General features: G+C 42.2%; 1 protein-coding gene across 1 annotated transcript; it reads right to left on the bottom strand.

Annotated features, from left to right (window-relative positions):
• Positions 1 to 3920: 3920 nt before the first annotated feature.
• On the bottom strand, positions 3921 to 12684 carry LOC136469717 (uncharacterized). Its single transcript, XM_066467800.1, has 2 exons — positions 12522 to 12684; positions 3921 to 4087 (listed from the first exon to the last, which is right to left on the bottom strand). Exons 1-2 carry the CDS (start codon positions 12682 to 12684, stop codon positions 3921 to 3923), a joined length of 330 nt encoding a protein of 109 aa, XP_066323897.1.
• Positions 12685 to 13972: the final 1288 nt, after the last annotated feature.

Below are 13972 nucleotides of genomic sequence, written 5' to 3'. Positions count from 1 at the left end.
CTACCCTCTTGCATAAGAACATAGCCTAGACCTTGTCGTGAGGCATCACAATAGATAGAGAAGCTTTTGGTAAGATCAGGTAAGATAAGCACTGGGGCAAAAGTCAGTCTCTTCTTCAACTCCTCAAAACTATCCTAACATTGCTTAGACCATATATATTTGGCATTCTTCTCTAACAGAGCAGTCATAGGTTTAGCTAACTTAGAGAATCCCTTGATCAATCTCCTATAGTACCCAGCCATACCAAGGAAACTCCAAATCTCACTAACATCCTCACATCTCTAACTTTCTTGGGATCTACTGCTACTCCTCCATTAGAGATTATGTGACCAAGGAAAGATACTTCTTTTAACCAAAACTCACATTTGCTAAACATAGCATAGAGCTAATGTTCTCCAAGCTTTTGCAATACTAGCCTCAATGTTCCTTATGTTCCTCTTAATTCTTAGAGTAGACTAGTATATCATCAATAAACACGACGACGAACTTATCAAGGTACTCCATGAATACTTTGTTCATCAAATACATGAAGTAAGCAGGTGCATTTGTTAGACCAAAAGGCATGACTATGAACTCATATAATCCATATCGGGTCACAAAAGCGATTTTGGGAATGTCAAAACATCTTATTCTCAACTGATGGTATCCAGATCGGTGGTCAATCTTGGAAAACACACAAGCTCCTTTCAACTGGTCAAATAGGTCATCGATTCTAGGCAGTGGATACTTGTTCTTAATTGTGACCTCATTAAGTGATCTGTAATCTATGCACATTCTTTGTGTACCATCTTTCTTCTCTACAAACAATACTGGTGCAACCTAAGGTGAAGAATTAGGTTGGACATAACCCTTATCTAGCAATTCTCTTATTTGTTTCTTAAGTTCTGCTAATTCATTCACTCACATTCTATAAGGTCTCTTAGCTATGGGTGCAGTTCTAGGTAAAAGTTCAATAAACTCAATATCTCGTTTAGGTGGCATACCTGGTAACTCCTCAGGGAAGACATTTGGATACTCATTTACTATCCATATATCCTCTATGGTTGTGCCCTCCAATTAATTAACCCAACAGATTTCTGAGGCTGACTATGTTGCCACATACTCAACTATCTCTCCAAATGGAGTGGTTAGATTCATGGAACTGTTCCCACAATTTGTAACTGCCTTCTGGGACCTCAACCAATCCATACCCAAGATAACATCAATTCTAGATGACTCTATGACTACAAGGTTGGCTTGAAATTCTACCCCCTTATGATGAGACTAGCAGCTAAGCATATCCAATTTGCTTTCATTTCCCCTCCAGGTGAGTTTACTAACATGGGTTTCTTCATAACACATACGGGAATACCATGCTTCTTTATGAAAGTATATGCTATGAAGGAATGTGAAGCACCAGAATTGAAAAGAACTATAGCTGAGTTTGAGTTGACCGGAAACGTACCGATCACCACATAAGGTGCCTCCTGAGCTGTCTCTATAGTCATATGGTTGACCTTTCCCCAGACATAGTTCTGCTGCATGTTAGCCATCTTCTTGGGGCATCTATTGGAGTAATGTCCTAGTTCTCCATAGTTGAAGCATCTATTATCATTGACTGCATTTGGCGCCTTTGGTCCGTTATTATTTTGTGGAGCATTGGGGACATTGCTCTTCATAGGAACATTGTTGGTTTGCTGCTAGTGCTAGACTGGTGCCTTATACTATTGCTACCGCTGCTATGCACGCTATGGCTGCTAGTTGCAGTTGATCAGACTGGACTGACCCTAATAGCGCTGTTATGGGTAAGCTTGCTGAGGAGTAGTGCAGACACGAGTGTTACTCCTGGGCTATTGCCCCTAGAATTTCCTCTTCTTGTCCTCCATCTGGCGGTGCTTGTTCTCTATAACCAAGGTCTTGTCCACCAGCTGCTGGAAACTAGCAAAGGTATGGGACAATAGTTAGTACTAGAGACCATCATTCAGACCTTCCATGAACAGCTCCTACCTCTTCTCATCATCTTCAACTTCAGTAGGTGCGTACCATGACAATTGTATGAACTTATCATGATACTCTACAACAGACATGCTCCCCTACTTGAGAGCCAAAAAATCCTTCTTCTTGAGTTTCATCAATCCAGTAGGCACATGATGAGAACGGAAGGCACTGCGAAACTCTTGCCAAGTGATGGGATTAGCTTAAGTACGGCCAAAGCGAAAAGAATCCCACTAATCAAGTGCAGCCCCTTGCAGCTATCCAGAAGCATACAAAACCTTCTCTTTGTCATCACACTGTACAATCTCAAGTTGCCTCTCAATTGCACGCAGCCAATCATCAGCTTGGAGTGGGTTAGTGGAATGCTTGAAGACAGGTGGATGTCCCTTCAGAAATTCTCCCCTCTTGTCTCTAACTTGAGGGGGTGCATTCCCATTCCCATTCCCATTATTCTGCATAATCTGAGCCATCTGCTGCAACAACTGGGTTTGCATCATTATCAGCTGCTCCATTGTGATAGGGGGTGGCGGTGGCAAGTCCTCGCCTCCCTGGTTGTTACTCCTGGTGTTCACCATCTGTAGATACATCATATAAGTCTCATATGTCCAAAATATATAACCTTTAAGAGATAATGGCCTATTGAGAATAGGTATCACAAGATCAAGACAAGAGATATATATTGGGTATACAAGAAGATAATTGTTCTAAACTTTCCAGCAAGTTGGATAAACAGCAATGCAGTAAAACAAACATATCTCACTCTCTGTTTATTATCTAAATGCAAATTTGACATTTTTGGAAAGCTTATGAAATCTCTACAACAATTCATTTAGAACACATTTTCAGATTCTAACGTTTAATCAGGCAAAAACATATGACAAGCCGTACTGCTCCAAAATTCTGACAGCACAAAAACATCAACTTACAACTGCTGTATCTCACAATTCGTGATAGGTATTAAGGTGATTCTAGATCCAAAAGAAAGATGTAGAAGTCTACTTATCTCCATAAAATTTTCATGACCATTGGACATATAGAACATGAGATATGAACTGATAAAGGTGGACTACTCAGAATGATACAGAAGGGACAGCAAGATAAAAAGAAACCCAACTATTTATTCATATCATACTTAAGCCTTAATCTTAAACTAAATGACTGTGGACATGCCCACAAATCATCATAATAATGACAAAAATCCAAATCAAGCATTGTTCATCATGACAATCATCCAACCATTCAAGTGACAATTGTTTAATTGTTAAATAGAAAAAAAACTAAACACTCTCTCGCACATCTATGTGTGTTTTTTACATATTTTTGGGAAATCCTCCTATGGGTCGATGTTGGTGCTGGTGTTGTGGTCTCCAAAGCTTCCTCTGTTCCTTGGGGGTGATTGAGCAGGAATACCTGGCGCTTCCACATCAGGACCTCCTTGATGCTGCTTCAACGTAGCAATCTCATGGGCAAGCTGCAGGTATGCCTTCCCCATGACATCTAGCTCATCCAAGGCTTGATTCAAGTTGGTGTTGGTCTAGGCCAAGCTCATTAGGGTCGGCCTAAGCCTATGGTTCTCCCCCCCCAAGTGGTGCGGTGTTGTTGCAGGTGGACTGGCCGCTCCGATGGCGGGGAAGATAATGATCCTTCTCCCATTTGATGTTGTCGAAGTGGTGGTCATGATTGACCACCAACGCCTGTCGAGCAGCATCTCGGATGGTGGCTGCACATGTGAGTCATGCAGTGATAGCACAGTGGATGTAGCGCACCCGAGTCCCTTTGTGGACGTACACCTTTGTCTCCCAGAAGTCGGTGTAGTCAGGGTGGGTCCAATGCTCCATCCTGTACTGCACAGTGCACCTGGTGTGGTAGCGGCGTACAAGTGAGAGAAGCTTGGGGTGGTAGTAGGCATCTCCCTACAAATCATAGTGGATCTCCGTAGTCCACCCCTAAGCCAGCAGTGCATCATGGTAATCATCACCATTATTTCCACCGTCTCTTCCATTTCTATCACCATCACCACCATCATCTCCACTATCATCTCCATCACCACCATCATTACCCCATTCATTAGAATCAGAGTTGTCAAAATCATCACCATCATCAAGGTCACCAGCTATCGACAAAAGATGTTTGGCAGTCCTTCAAGGGGTATCCCACAAAGGTAGATTGATCGGTGGAGGTGCACGTAATCAGGAACCAGATGGTGACACAAGGCATAGAGACAGCGATTTAGATAGGTTCGGGCCGTCTGATCGACATAATACCCTACGTCCTGTGTCTTTGGTGTATTGCATTGAGATGTATGTAGATGTTGATAAGGGGACCCTTCCCTCTTCTTATATACTCTGGAGGGGTAGGGTTACAAGCAAAGTATCCTATTTGGTACTATACAATATCTTGCGGTGCACGTCGACTAGTGCCGTGCATGCCTTGATCGTGTGGGTTGAGCCACCTCTGATGGTGCGGCCCATGTCTTGTCTTATGGATACCGGGGGTCATATCTCCCACAGCTAGTCCCCGAGTGCCTTATATCCTTTGAGCAATGCTGTCTTGAACAAGTTTGAGCACTTTGACATGAAGCCGATCAGTTTAACTGGTGATCCAAGCAATCGAAGTCAAAACCAACCAGTTTAAGTGGTGACTTGGGTGGTGAAGGTCGAAGACGACCAGTTTAACTGGTGACCTGGGCGGTGAAGGTCGAAGATGACAAGTTTAATTGGTGACCTAGGTAGTGAAAGTTAATGCCGACTAGTTTAACTGGTTAGGAGACCTCGGACTTAGCCAAGGAAGGCTTGCTAGAAGGATTTAAGGGGCTCAAGATAAAATTTGAAAATTCATCCACTTAGGAGAAGTGTAGCCACGTAGACTCCATCAATAAGGAGGGTAAGTCAAGAAATAAGCACTACATTCACCACTAGGTAAAGTATAGTGTAACACCCAAAATTTTGAATTTCCAGAAAGGGACCTAAAAAGATTTAATTTGAAATTTTTGTGCACGTGAAATATAGGAAAATAAAAAAATTTCATTAAATTAAAATTCAACATAAGGTAGTAACATGTTTGAGCATATATGCCATTGCATTTGATTTATTTGGTTGAGTGGTTTTGATCGAAAATTCAAAATGGTTAAAATTGCTTTTGCATATGAAATTAAAAATAGCTTTGAAATAAAAGAAAATAAAATTAGAAAATGAAAGAATTTAAAAAGTTATTCTAAAAAAACTTAACCAAAATTGGTTCATTTATGTTTGAATTAAAAAGTGTATTTTAAATCATATTTATACTCGATTTGGTTCATATTTGAATTTGTTTTAAATTAAGAAAAGAAAAAGGATTTGGAAAAATAAAAAGAAGAAAAACCTCCTCTCTCTCATTTTGGCCCAAAGGCCCACGCTTCCTATAGCCTGCTCCACTCCCCTTCTTGGCCTCGGCCCGCTGGCGGCCTAGTCCCGCGCGCCTCCTTCCCACCTCCCCACACCACGTGGCACAGCTCGGCACCGCGGCCCGCAGTTCCTACGCCCGCACGCCACTCCCTTCTTCCTCTCACTACATTGCTGGCCCCACTCATCAGCTGCCACCTTCCTTTCTTCCTTGCGCTCCCTTCCTTTCTTCACCGTTGGTGATGGCGCACGCCATGAACGACAAGCCGCTGGGCCACCGCGCACACTTGGAAGGCATCCAAAATTGCCGCCTCCCACACCCCTTCCATCCATGCAGCACTGCTGGCCTATAAAGCCCTGAATCGAGTGCCTCTTCTCTCCTTTTCCCCATCCGTGCTCACGCTCTTGCCACCACCGCCGGCAAATCCACCATTCCTGAGCCCTAACCTCGATGCCAACGCCACACAAAGCTTCGCTGTGACCCGACACAGCCATGGGTATCTTCAATTTCATGTTTTGGCCATAGTTTGCTTGGATTCATCCTCATCGCACCCTATTTCTCGATCTCTAGTTCGCGAGGTTCTGCGCTTCACGTCCGTGGGTTCGGGTTGGTTTGGGATGGCCGGAAGCACCCTCTTGACGTCTATCGCCGTGCTTGCCTCACTGTCGACAATGGTGGGCACGCTAGAGCCACTGTGCAGCCATCGAAGTTTGTCCCGTACACACCTACGCTGTCGGATTCACGTGGACGACCACGATAAGCCCGTAGCCCTTCGATGCATAACCGGTCCACCGCGGCTGTGGACGCGGTCCACGGTGCCATGTCAGCACGCATCCACCACACGTGTGGCGCACCACACCAACCAGCGGCTGCCGCGTGGTGCCTAATCAGCAGCGTGGTCAAGCCACAGTCAAGCCATGCCAGTTTTGTAGAAAAGCCCCTCGGTTTCTAGTGAATTAACCCACGCTCCATGCTAGTTCAAAATAATTTCTTTTTGGTCCTATTTTCTTCTATTTTAGCCCCTATAGTTTTGAGTATTAGTACCCGTAGTCCAGTTAGCATTTAAAATTCAGAATTAATTAGTTTAAATTCAAATTTGAGTTCATTTAATTATAGAAATGCCATTAAACTTGTTTAGGCCATAACTTTATTATTTTAACTCTGATTTGACCCGTTGGAATTGTGTTAGGACCGTATTTATGTTTTCTACATGTTTATACTATTGTTAGTCATGTTTTCAATATTTAAAATTCATGGGAAGATTTAATCTATTATTTAAAGGAAAACTTGTTTAAATCATGACTTATTTTAACTCCGAAATAGTCCGTTCAAATTGCGTTGGATTCATAACGATGTGACCTACGCATTAGTAACAATGTTTTCTATGTCAAAATCTCTGGAATTTCATGGATTAAATCCCAACTTGAGTAAGAATTATGTCACTAGATTTATAAATAAAATGTAATAAATTCCACTTTGATTGTTAAAACCAAATATAAGTTTGACTTAATTCAATTTAAGTATTTTCTCTTAAATATCATATACATGCTTTTATATATTAAAATAAATAAAACTTATGGTTTTTTGTTTTATAAGCAAAATCTTCTGGTAGATGTATCTTTTCAACCATAGCTCTGATTAGCGTGCTTCCCGCGTCTATGTGTTTGTAGCAATACGTAGATCTATTTCAAATACTTTTTCCACTAGTTGGTGTATTGTTCTTATATGACTATGTATGTATGTTATGCATGTCTATTTGGATGCTTGTGTGGTGTTCTATGATCAAGTCCAGTTGGTGAGCTATACGTGGAGAGTCCAGAAGCAGTTCTTGGAAGATTTGGACCAGAAGAAGATCTTATCTGAGTTTAAGGCAAGTATAGCATGAGACCATCCTTGATACCTATTCACCTTTAATCATTTAATTCATGTTGCATGTGTCTCCCTTGGCAACTGTAGTAATTTCTCTAGTTAATTGATATCCTGGATTCCTTGATACCTTTGGGTTAATGCATTGGGTAGTTTTTGCTAGTGCACAACCAAAACCATGATCTTGTAACTTGACTAATGGTATATGCAATAAACATTAAAACATGACTTTTTAGCAAAATGAAATAGGGGGCTGGAGTGTTTAGCTACTTTCTAAATGCTCTAGATTCCTCTCCCTAAGGACTTATCTATAAGTGATCATTTGGGACTTACAGTACAACTGTGAGGGCTATATGGCTCTGGCTTTAACTCAGTATGAGGACCATTTCTAGCTTGTTAGTGGTTACCTTTATGGTGCAAGAGGGGCTCCGATAGGTATGATCTCAGCCTGCCAAGAGCGTGCACTTTGTTAGTCACTCCTTGGAGGGGGGTTTATGCTTATTGATGGGGAAACCTTAGCGGCCCTAACTTGTTAGACGAACCTTTGAAAGACTTCATAGTGAACCCTGCCAACCTTCCTTGGTAGTGGGTCAAGAGCCTGATCACCTCGGGTGAAAGGGTAAATCATGACTCATAGTGAAAGTATACAACCTCTGTAGAGTGTAAAACTGTTATAACAGTCATGCTCACTGACACGAGCAGATTTGGAACCCTTATGGAATAGAGATGATCACTAATGGTTAATTGTTTATGCTATTCATTATTCATGTTTACCTGATCATGTGTTAAAGGGCTTATGATAAATTCGTTGCTACTCAATTGCTTAAAAAGATGACCTATTAAAAGCTAATTGTAGTAAACCAGTGTCAACCTTTTGAGCCTCATAAACCCTATGTTATATTGCTAAGTACGATATGTACTTACGCTTACTTTACTTTTCTATACTTTGGATAAAAATCACGAATGGGTACTAGATTGCTAGTCTAGAGGAGTTAGGCTTGTGGTCAACCTGTCAGTTGTCCATGTGGTTTTAGAGTCTTAAGATCAGAGTTGTCTTTCCACTATCTATACTCTGAGGTTATATTCCTTACACTAATATGTTATGTAATAAGTATTGTCTTTTCATATTACCCTTATTTGTGGCTATATATGAGATTTGACTTCCTAGGCTCACATATAGTGTGTATCTAGTTTTGTCTTTAAAACTAGGTGCTACAAAGTGGTATCAGAGCAATGCTGACTGTAGGACACAAGCCTAGATAGAACTAGATGTTTTAGCATGCTTTCATCTTTGCTTAGTTCTTGTTTTCTCTCTAACCTTGTTATTTGCTAAAAGTTATGCTCACTTCGGCCTCTATTCTGTTATGAAAACATTGTCTCTATTCTGAATTCTCTCTCTTCATCTAAATAGATGTGTCACAATGAGGAGACCATCAGCATTAAAGGTCAAGAGAACCAAGCTATGTTATCCTTGACTGCATTCGACAAGGAGAAGCTTGTAGCTATGCAACAACAAGTACTTGAAGGAATGACTCAACATAGAAGTTTTCAATAGTGCTTGCCACAAGGTCAAACCAACATACCAAAGGGACCAGTAAAGAGACAAGTGACAGAAGCTTGGAAGAAAATGAAGTCCAATGAAGGTGTTGGTAGCAAGACTCTCGGAAGTTAGTGTTAATGTCAATGCTACAAACATTATGGTTATCCCTGTCTTTAGAACCAGTCTAATAAGAGGAAAGTTAAGGTGAACCCGAGTTGTGGAGCTAATATGGATAAGAAGAGAAAGGAGGTCTCAATAGAGCAAGTATTGGGAAGCAATCAACATTTGGATTCGTCACATCTAGCTCTAATCCCTAGTCAGATGAATCTAAACTATAAAGAGTTAGAAGCTTCTCAAGCTAAAACTACTTTACATGAGGTATGCATAGATGGGTGGACTATCACCTATAAGGAGTTTCAACCTCAAAAGACCAAGCAAGCTAGAAAATAGATCAGTCAAACCAAGATTAATCTTCAGAGTCAGAAAGCTGACAAAACACCAAGCAACAATTCTGTTGAGTATGACATCACAAAAGATCTAGCTAAGAGAAGGTGTCATCATTGCCAATAGGAAGGATATTATGCTAAATCTTGCCCACAGAAGAATCAACAATTACACCATGGAAGTAGCCAGAGTCAGATCACTATTGGACTGCCACCAAAAAGTGTCAGTGATACCCAACCCAAAAGAAGCATTCGGCGAGAGTGATGAATGAAGAATTTGTGCTAGACTACCCAAGATCCTTAGTTAAGCAATAGGAGGTTGTGCCCTTTATGTAATAAAAATGATAGTATTGCAAGTTGAGTCAATGATTGAACTGTGCATCTTTATTGCCTGTTGAATTGTCATTATGCTTATGATTGTTTTGCATCTTTGTAATGATTGCAATGATCTTGTTGGGTGTTCCCAAAATTTCATTTAGCTTATAGGCCTAAGGTATAAGGATTAATGAAATAAATAGTTGGGTTATGGTTTCCTTCTGTTCTCCTTATCGTGTCCTTCCGGAGTTGACTGCACTCTTTGGCATATGACTCTAATTTTGGATGACCAAAAATCATGAGAAAATTCTAGACAATAGTAGACTTCAATATCTTTCTCTGAGCACAAGAATCAGCTTGATGGCTATTTTGGTTATGGAGATATGAAAATCACAAGGTGATGCATCTTTGCTGTTTGGAACCTAGAGCAGTTTCACTTGTGCACTATTTTAGACCAAGTTAACTATGGAATATAGAAAAATGTTCTACATGGAAGTTGTAGAGGAATTGATGATCTTTCCAATGGTATGAGCTAAAACTCTATTGGATTAACGGAATGAGAGTTACAACTGTTTTATTGCACTACTGTTTTCCTGCTCTCGAGAATTCTCAGACTAGATGTTCTTGCTTATGTAGAGGAGTTTCTCTAGAATGTCAGAACATCTTTATGTTAGTTAGCTCATTTTTTTAGGAAGTGCAAGCTACCCTTTTGAGTGCCCTAGTTGACTTTTCTTAAGGGGGGTAGCCAAGTTGAAGAGTTTGCAAGATGAAGTTTTCTGCATTCTAGTGTTTCATGTGGAAGAATTGGATATCTCGATGGTTGGGGTTTTCTCTAGTCTTTCATAATATCAATCATATCTTGTCATCTCTTGAAACTATAGTAAAAAAATGCTATGAATGACTGAACCCTAATGCATATATGTTGGAAACAGATGGCCTCTACCAGGAGAAGTGCTTCACAAGATGTTGGAAGGAATGTTCCCACTTCTAATTCATCGCCATCAAGTTCCCCAACTATAGAGCAAGCTTTGATGATGCAAACTCAACTATTACAGACCACTGCTCAGAGTGTGTTGAACAATCCACAAGAAACACCACCTATTGACAAGCGTGGTGAATTTTTTATGGGACACCCACTAACATTCTCTCATGCAAGCGACCCACTAGAAGCTGATGACTGGCTTAGAGCTATGGGTCCCTAGCTTAGCTGGTAAGCCCCTAGCATAGTTGGTTGGCAACGAAGTCCATGAACCTAGCGGTTCGACTAGTTGATTGGTGGAGAAGTCCGAGCACCAGGTGGTCCAATCACCTGGACAATGATCCTGCAATACAAATATGTAGAATGGGTAGTACATGATGTAAAAATATATGAACTCCAGAGAAGAATCAGCAATGGTGATAAAATAGCATATGCAGCTCGGCGATCAGTTGGTGTGAACACTTAGTGTTATTCTAAAGATGTATTTATATTTAATACAAACCACTCGACCAGTTAGTGTGTAGCTGAGTCTCTAGCCCTAGCTAGCCTGTTAACCATAATGCGGAGCGCGGAGCCCGTGTGCATGTAGGAAGAACAAAGCGTCGCTAAGAAGCCACTGCCGACCACCCATAACGCAGAGGGCAAACACTCGTGCACGTGTAGGGAGGAGCCAGAGACAGGGCCGTCTCTGGGGACATCCGAGCATCAACATGACTATTCAGGGGTTTGCCTTAGACTTATTTGTATGTCATCTTTAAGATGGTATACCTGAAAGAAAATTGTTTGGAGAGCAAACATGGAGAAATAGCTTGGAGAAACATTATGGTGATATACAAAGATTGGAGAATATTTAGAAAAATATTAAATCATGACTTAACTTTATACAGAATGTCTGGTTGGCGGCGTATGGCGTTATCTGGTCGGTGTTAGCCAGATCAGATACAGAGATATCGTTGTCGTAGTCGCATTCAATCTGGTCGAAGAAGCGATGCTACATGGCACGCTTGGACGCGTAAAGGCTAGAGCCTACATAGGCATGTGGAATCTAACATAGCTTGACAAAGCCTAGAGCATGGATGTGGTGAAGTTGTCATCATCGATCCCGTTGATTTTGAAGTCAAAAGTGCCAAAGTAGAACTCTGTTCCTTGGGGCAAAGCGCATGGCCTTGATGTCCGCTGGTGGAGACTTGGAACAAGATGGCCTTCTTGTATGATCCATGGTCTTTGTTTGCTTGTCATCCTAGTGTTAGGCCAAATTTGGACATGTAGCATGCCGTGCATGCATACATGCAAATTGATCTGCATGGCTGACCAGCTTGCTCATTCGCTATTGGCTTGCATGACCTCCTTGCTGGCTTATTATCATTCGGCTGACTCATTGAAGTAGATGGATACGCTCGGTCAGAGCTTTGGTTTCATGATGGATGCATCTAGGTCTTGAGTCACCGAGAGCTTAGCCGAGACTTGGTGACACATGCTGCTTAGAGATGTGCTATGGTTATCAAAGGATGTTGACACAATCAGCCGAGTTGCCATGAAGATTGTTGATCTTGAGGTATGCCATCTGGTTCACTAGGGATCAGCGTGCATTAGCCCCACGGTGGGTGCCAACTATCGACAAAAGATGCTTGGCAGTCCTCTGAGGGGTATCCCATGAAGGTAGATTGATCGGTGGAGTTGCACGTAATCAGGAACTGGATGGTGACACAAGACATAGAGACAGCGATTTAGACAGATTTAGGCCGTCTGATCGACGTAATACCCTACATCCTGTGTCTTTGGTGTATTGCATTGAGATGTATATAGATATTGACTAGGGGACCCCTGTCTCTTCTTATATACTCTAGAGAGGTAGGGTTACAAGGAAAGTATCCTATTTGGTACTATACAATATCTTGCGGTGCACGTCGACCAGTGCCGTGCACGCCTTGATCTTATGGGCTGAGTCACCTCTGATGGTGTGGCCCATGTCTTGTCGTATGGATACCAAGGGTCATATCCCCCACACCAGCTCCATCCTAACCCCCCTGTTCATCTCCCTCCATGGGCTCCTCCTCTGATTCTTCTATCTCTATGGGCTCCTCATACATGGGCCTCTCTTTAGTCTCTTCATCCATGGGTTCATCCTCCATTTGGTCCTCCAAAGGTTCCTCCATGGGCACCTCCATAGATGATTCCTCCTCCATGCTCCTCAGAGCCTCCACCAAAACACATTTTTAGATTCTAGCGTTTAATTAGGCAAAAACAGATGACAAGCTGTACTACTCTAGAATTCTAACAGCACAGAAATATCAACTTACAATAGTTGTATCTCACAATTCATGGTAGGTGATGAGGACATCGCCACGCTGGACACACCGACGCCATGGTCTTCCCCAAGTTCCAATTCATTCCCAACTCAGCTGCCACGTCGCCCTCAGATTCAGCAGACACGTCGTCACTGTTTGGGTCATAACTTCCTCATACGACATCGAAACGGGCCGTTCTTGGATGCGTTGGAAAGGGGACGACGACGCCGTCGTTTTGGATCTGGTCCCAGCTCTAGAAGGTCCGTGGATCATTCTGTGTGACCACGGCAAGGTGCTGCGTCACCTATTTGGGCCAACTTGGCCATGTATCGTGTCGGGCCTTAAGCCCAAGTTGTGGGCGCCCAACCCCTGGCCGTCCTCAACCCTAGGTCGAGTCTTGGACTATAAACACAGCCGCCGCTGCTGCTACACGATTGGGTTTTGTTTAGAGTTTAGTTTTCCATCGAGAAACTAAATCGTTCATTGTAACTGTGGTGACAAATCCTTTTACAGTGATCCAAGGCCCCCGTTCTTGATCTCCTCCACTATGTCAATTAGTCCTTTGGAACCGAGTTCTTGAATCCTCTATTGATATTCGCGTCATTCATATTTGCAATTTCAGATTGCGTGTTTTACCTTCTTGCTTGTGCTCTTCGATTCGCTTGCAGGAAAAGCCTTCTTGGCGAGGTCAATCAAGTTGTGCTTGGTTGATAACCAACGGAGCAGTGGTGTAACGGTTGCAGGGTTCGAATCGTGTCTGATTTGAAGCCGGATCGCCAACGTCGAGATCTCCACAAATCGAACTTACCGGCTACCTCTCGGAAGATCGGGCCTATACTCATCAATTGGTATAAGATATTTCAGGTTTACCGCGAGGTATAATCTCGTTTGCCTTAGATTCATATTTGTTCATTACCTAGAGTCCACAAAAAGCCCAAAAATATTTCAATTTCCGTTGTCCTATCGCCCTTTGTGCCTTTGCAATTTTGTTTCAGATTCGTGTTGTTGAGTTTGTGTCCGTGGTCGAGTCTTGTTGCTGGTTTAGGATTGTGTTCATGGTCGTAGTTCAATCGCCCGTTGCTGTGATTTTGTTTTCCGCCGCTATCCCATCCACCGTTCCCAAACAACAAGTCGAAGCCACCACATTACTCGACTTGCCCCGCTAGCCGCCTTGTGTAACTTCTCG

Source organism: Miscanthus floridulus, chromosome 8 (genome assembly GCF_019320115.1).
Source record: "Miscanthus floridulus cultivar M001 chromosome 8, ASM1932011v1, whole genome shotgun sequence".
NCBI classification, from domain to species: Eukaryota; Viridiplantae; Streptophyta; class Magnoliopsida; order Poales; family Poaceae; genus Miscanthus; species Miscanthus floridulus.
Note: the sequence above shows the minus strand (reverse complement) of the source record. Positions and strands in the feature narration are given on the sequence as shown.

Coding starts and splice junctions, on each gene's coding strand:
- LOC136469717 (XM_066467800.1), bottom strand. CDS start 12,684: ATGGAGGAGGAATCATCTATGGAGGTGCCCATGGAGGAACCTTTGGAG. Junction 4,088..12,521: donor GGAGGGAGATGAACAGGGGG/GTTAGGATGGAG, acceptor TTTTGTCGATAG/CTGGTGACCTTGATGATGGT.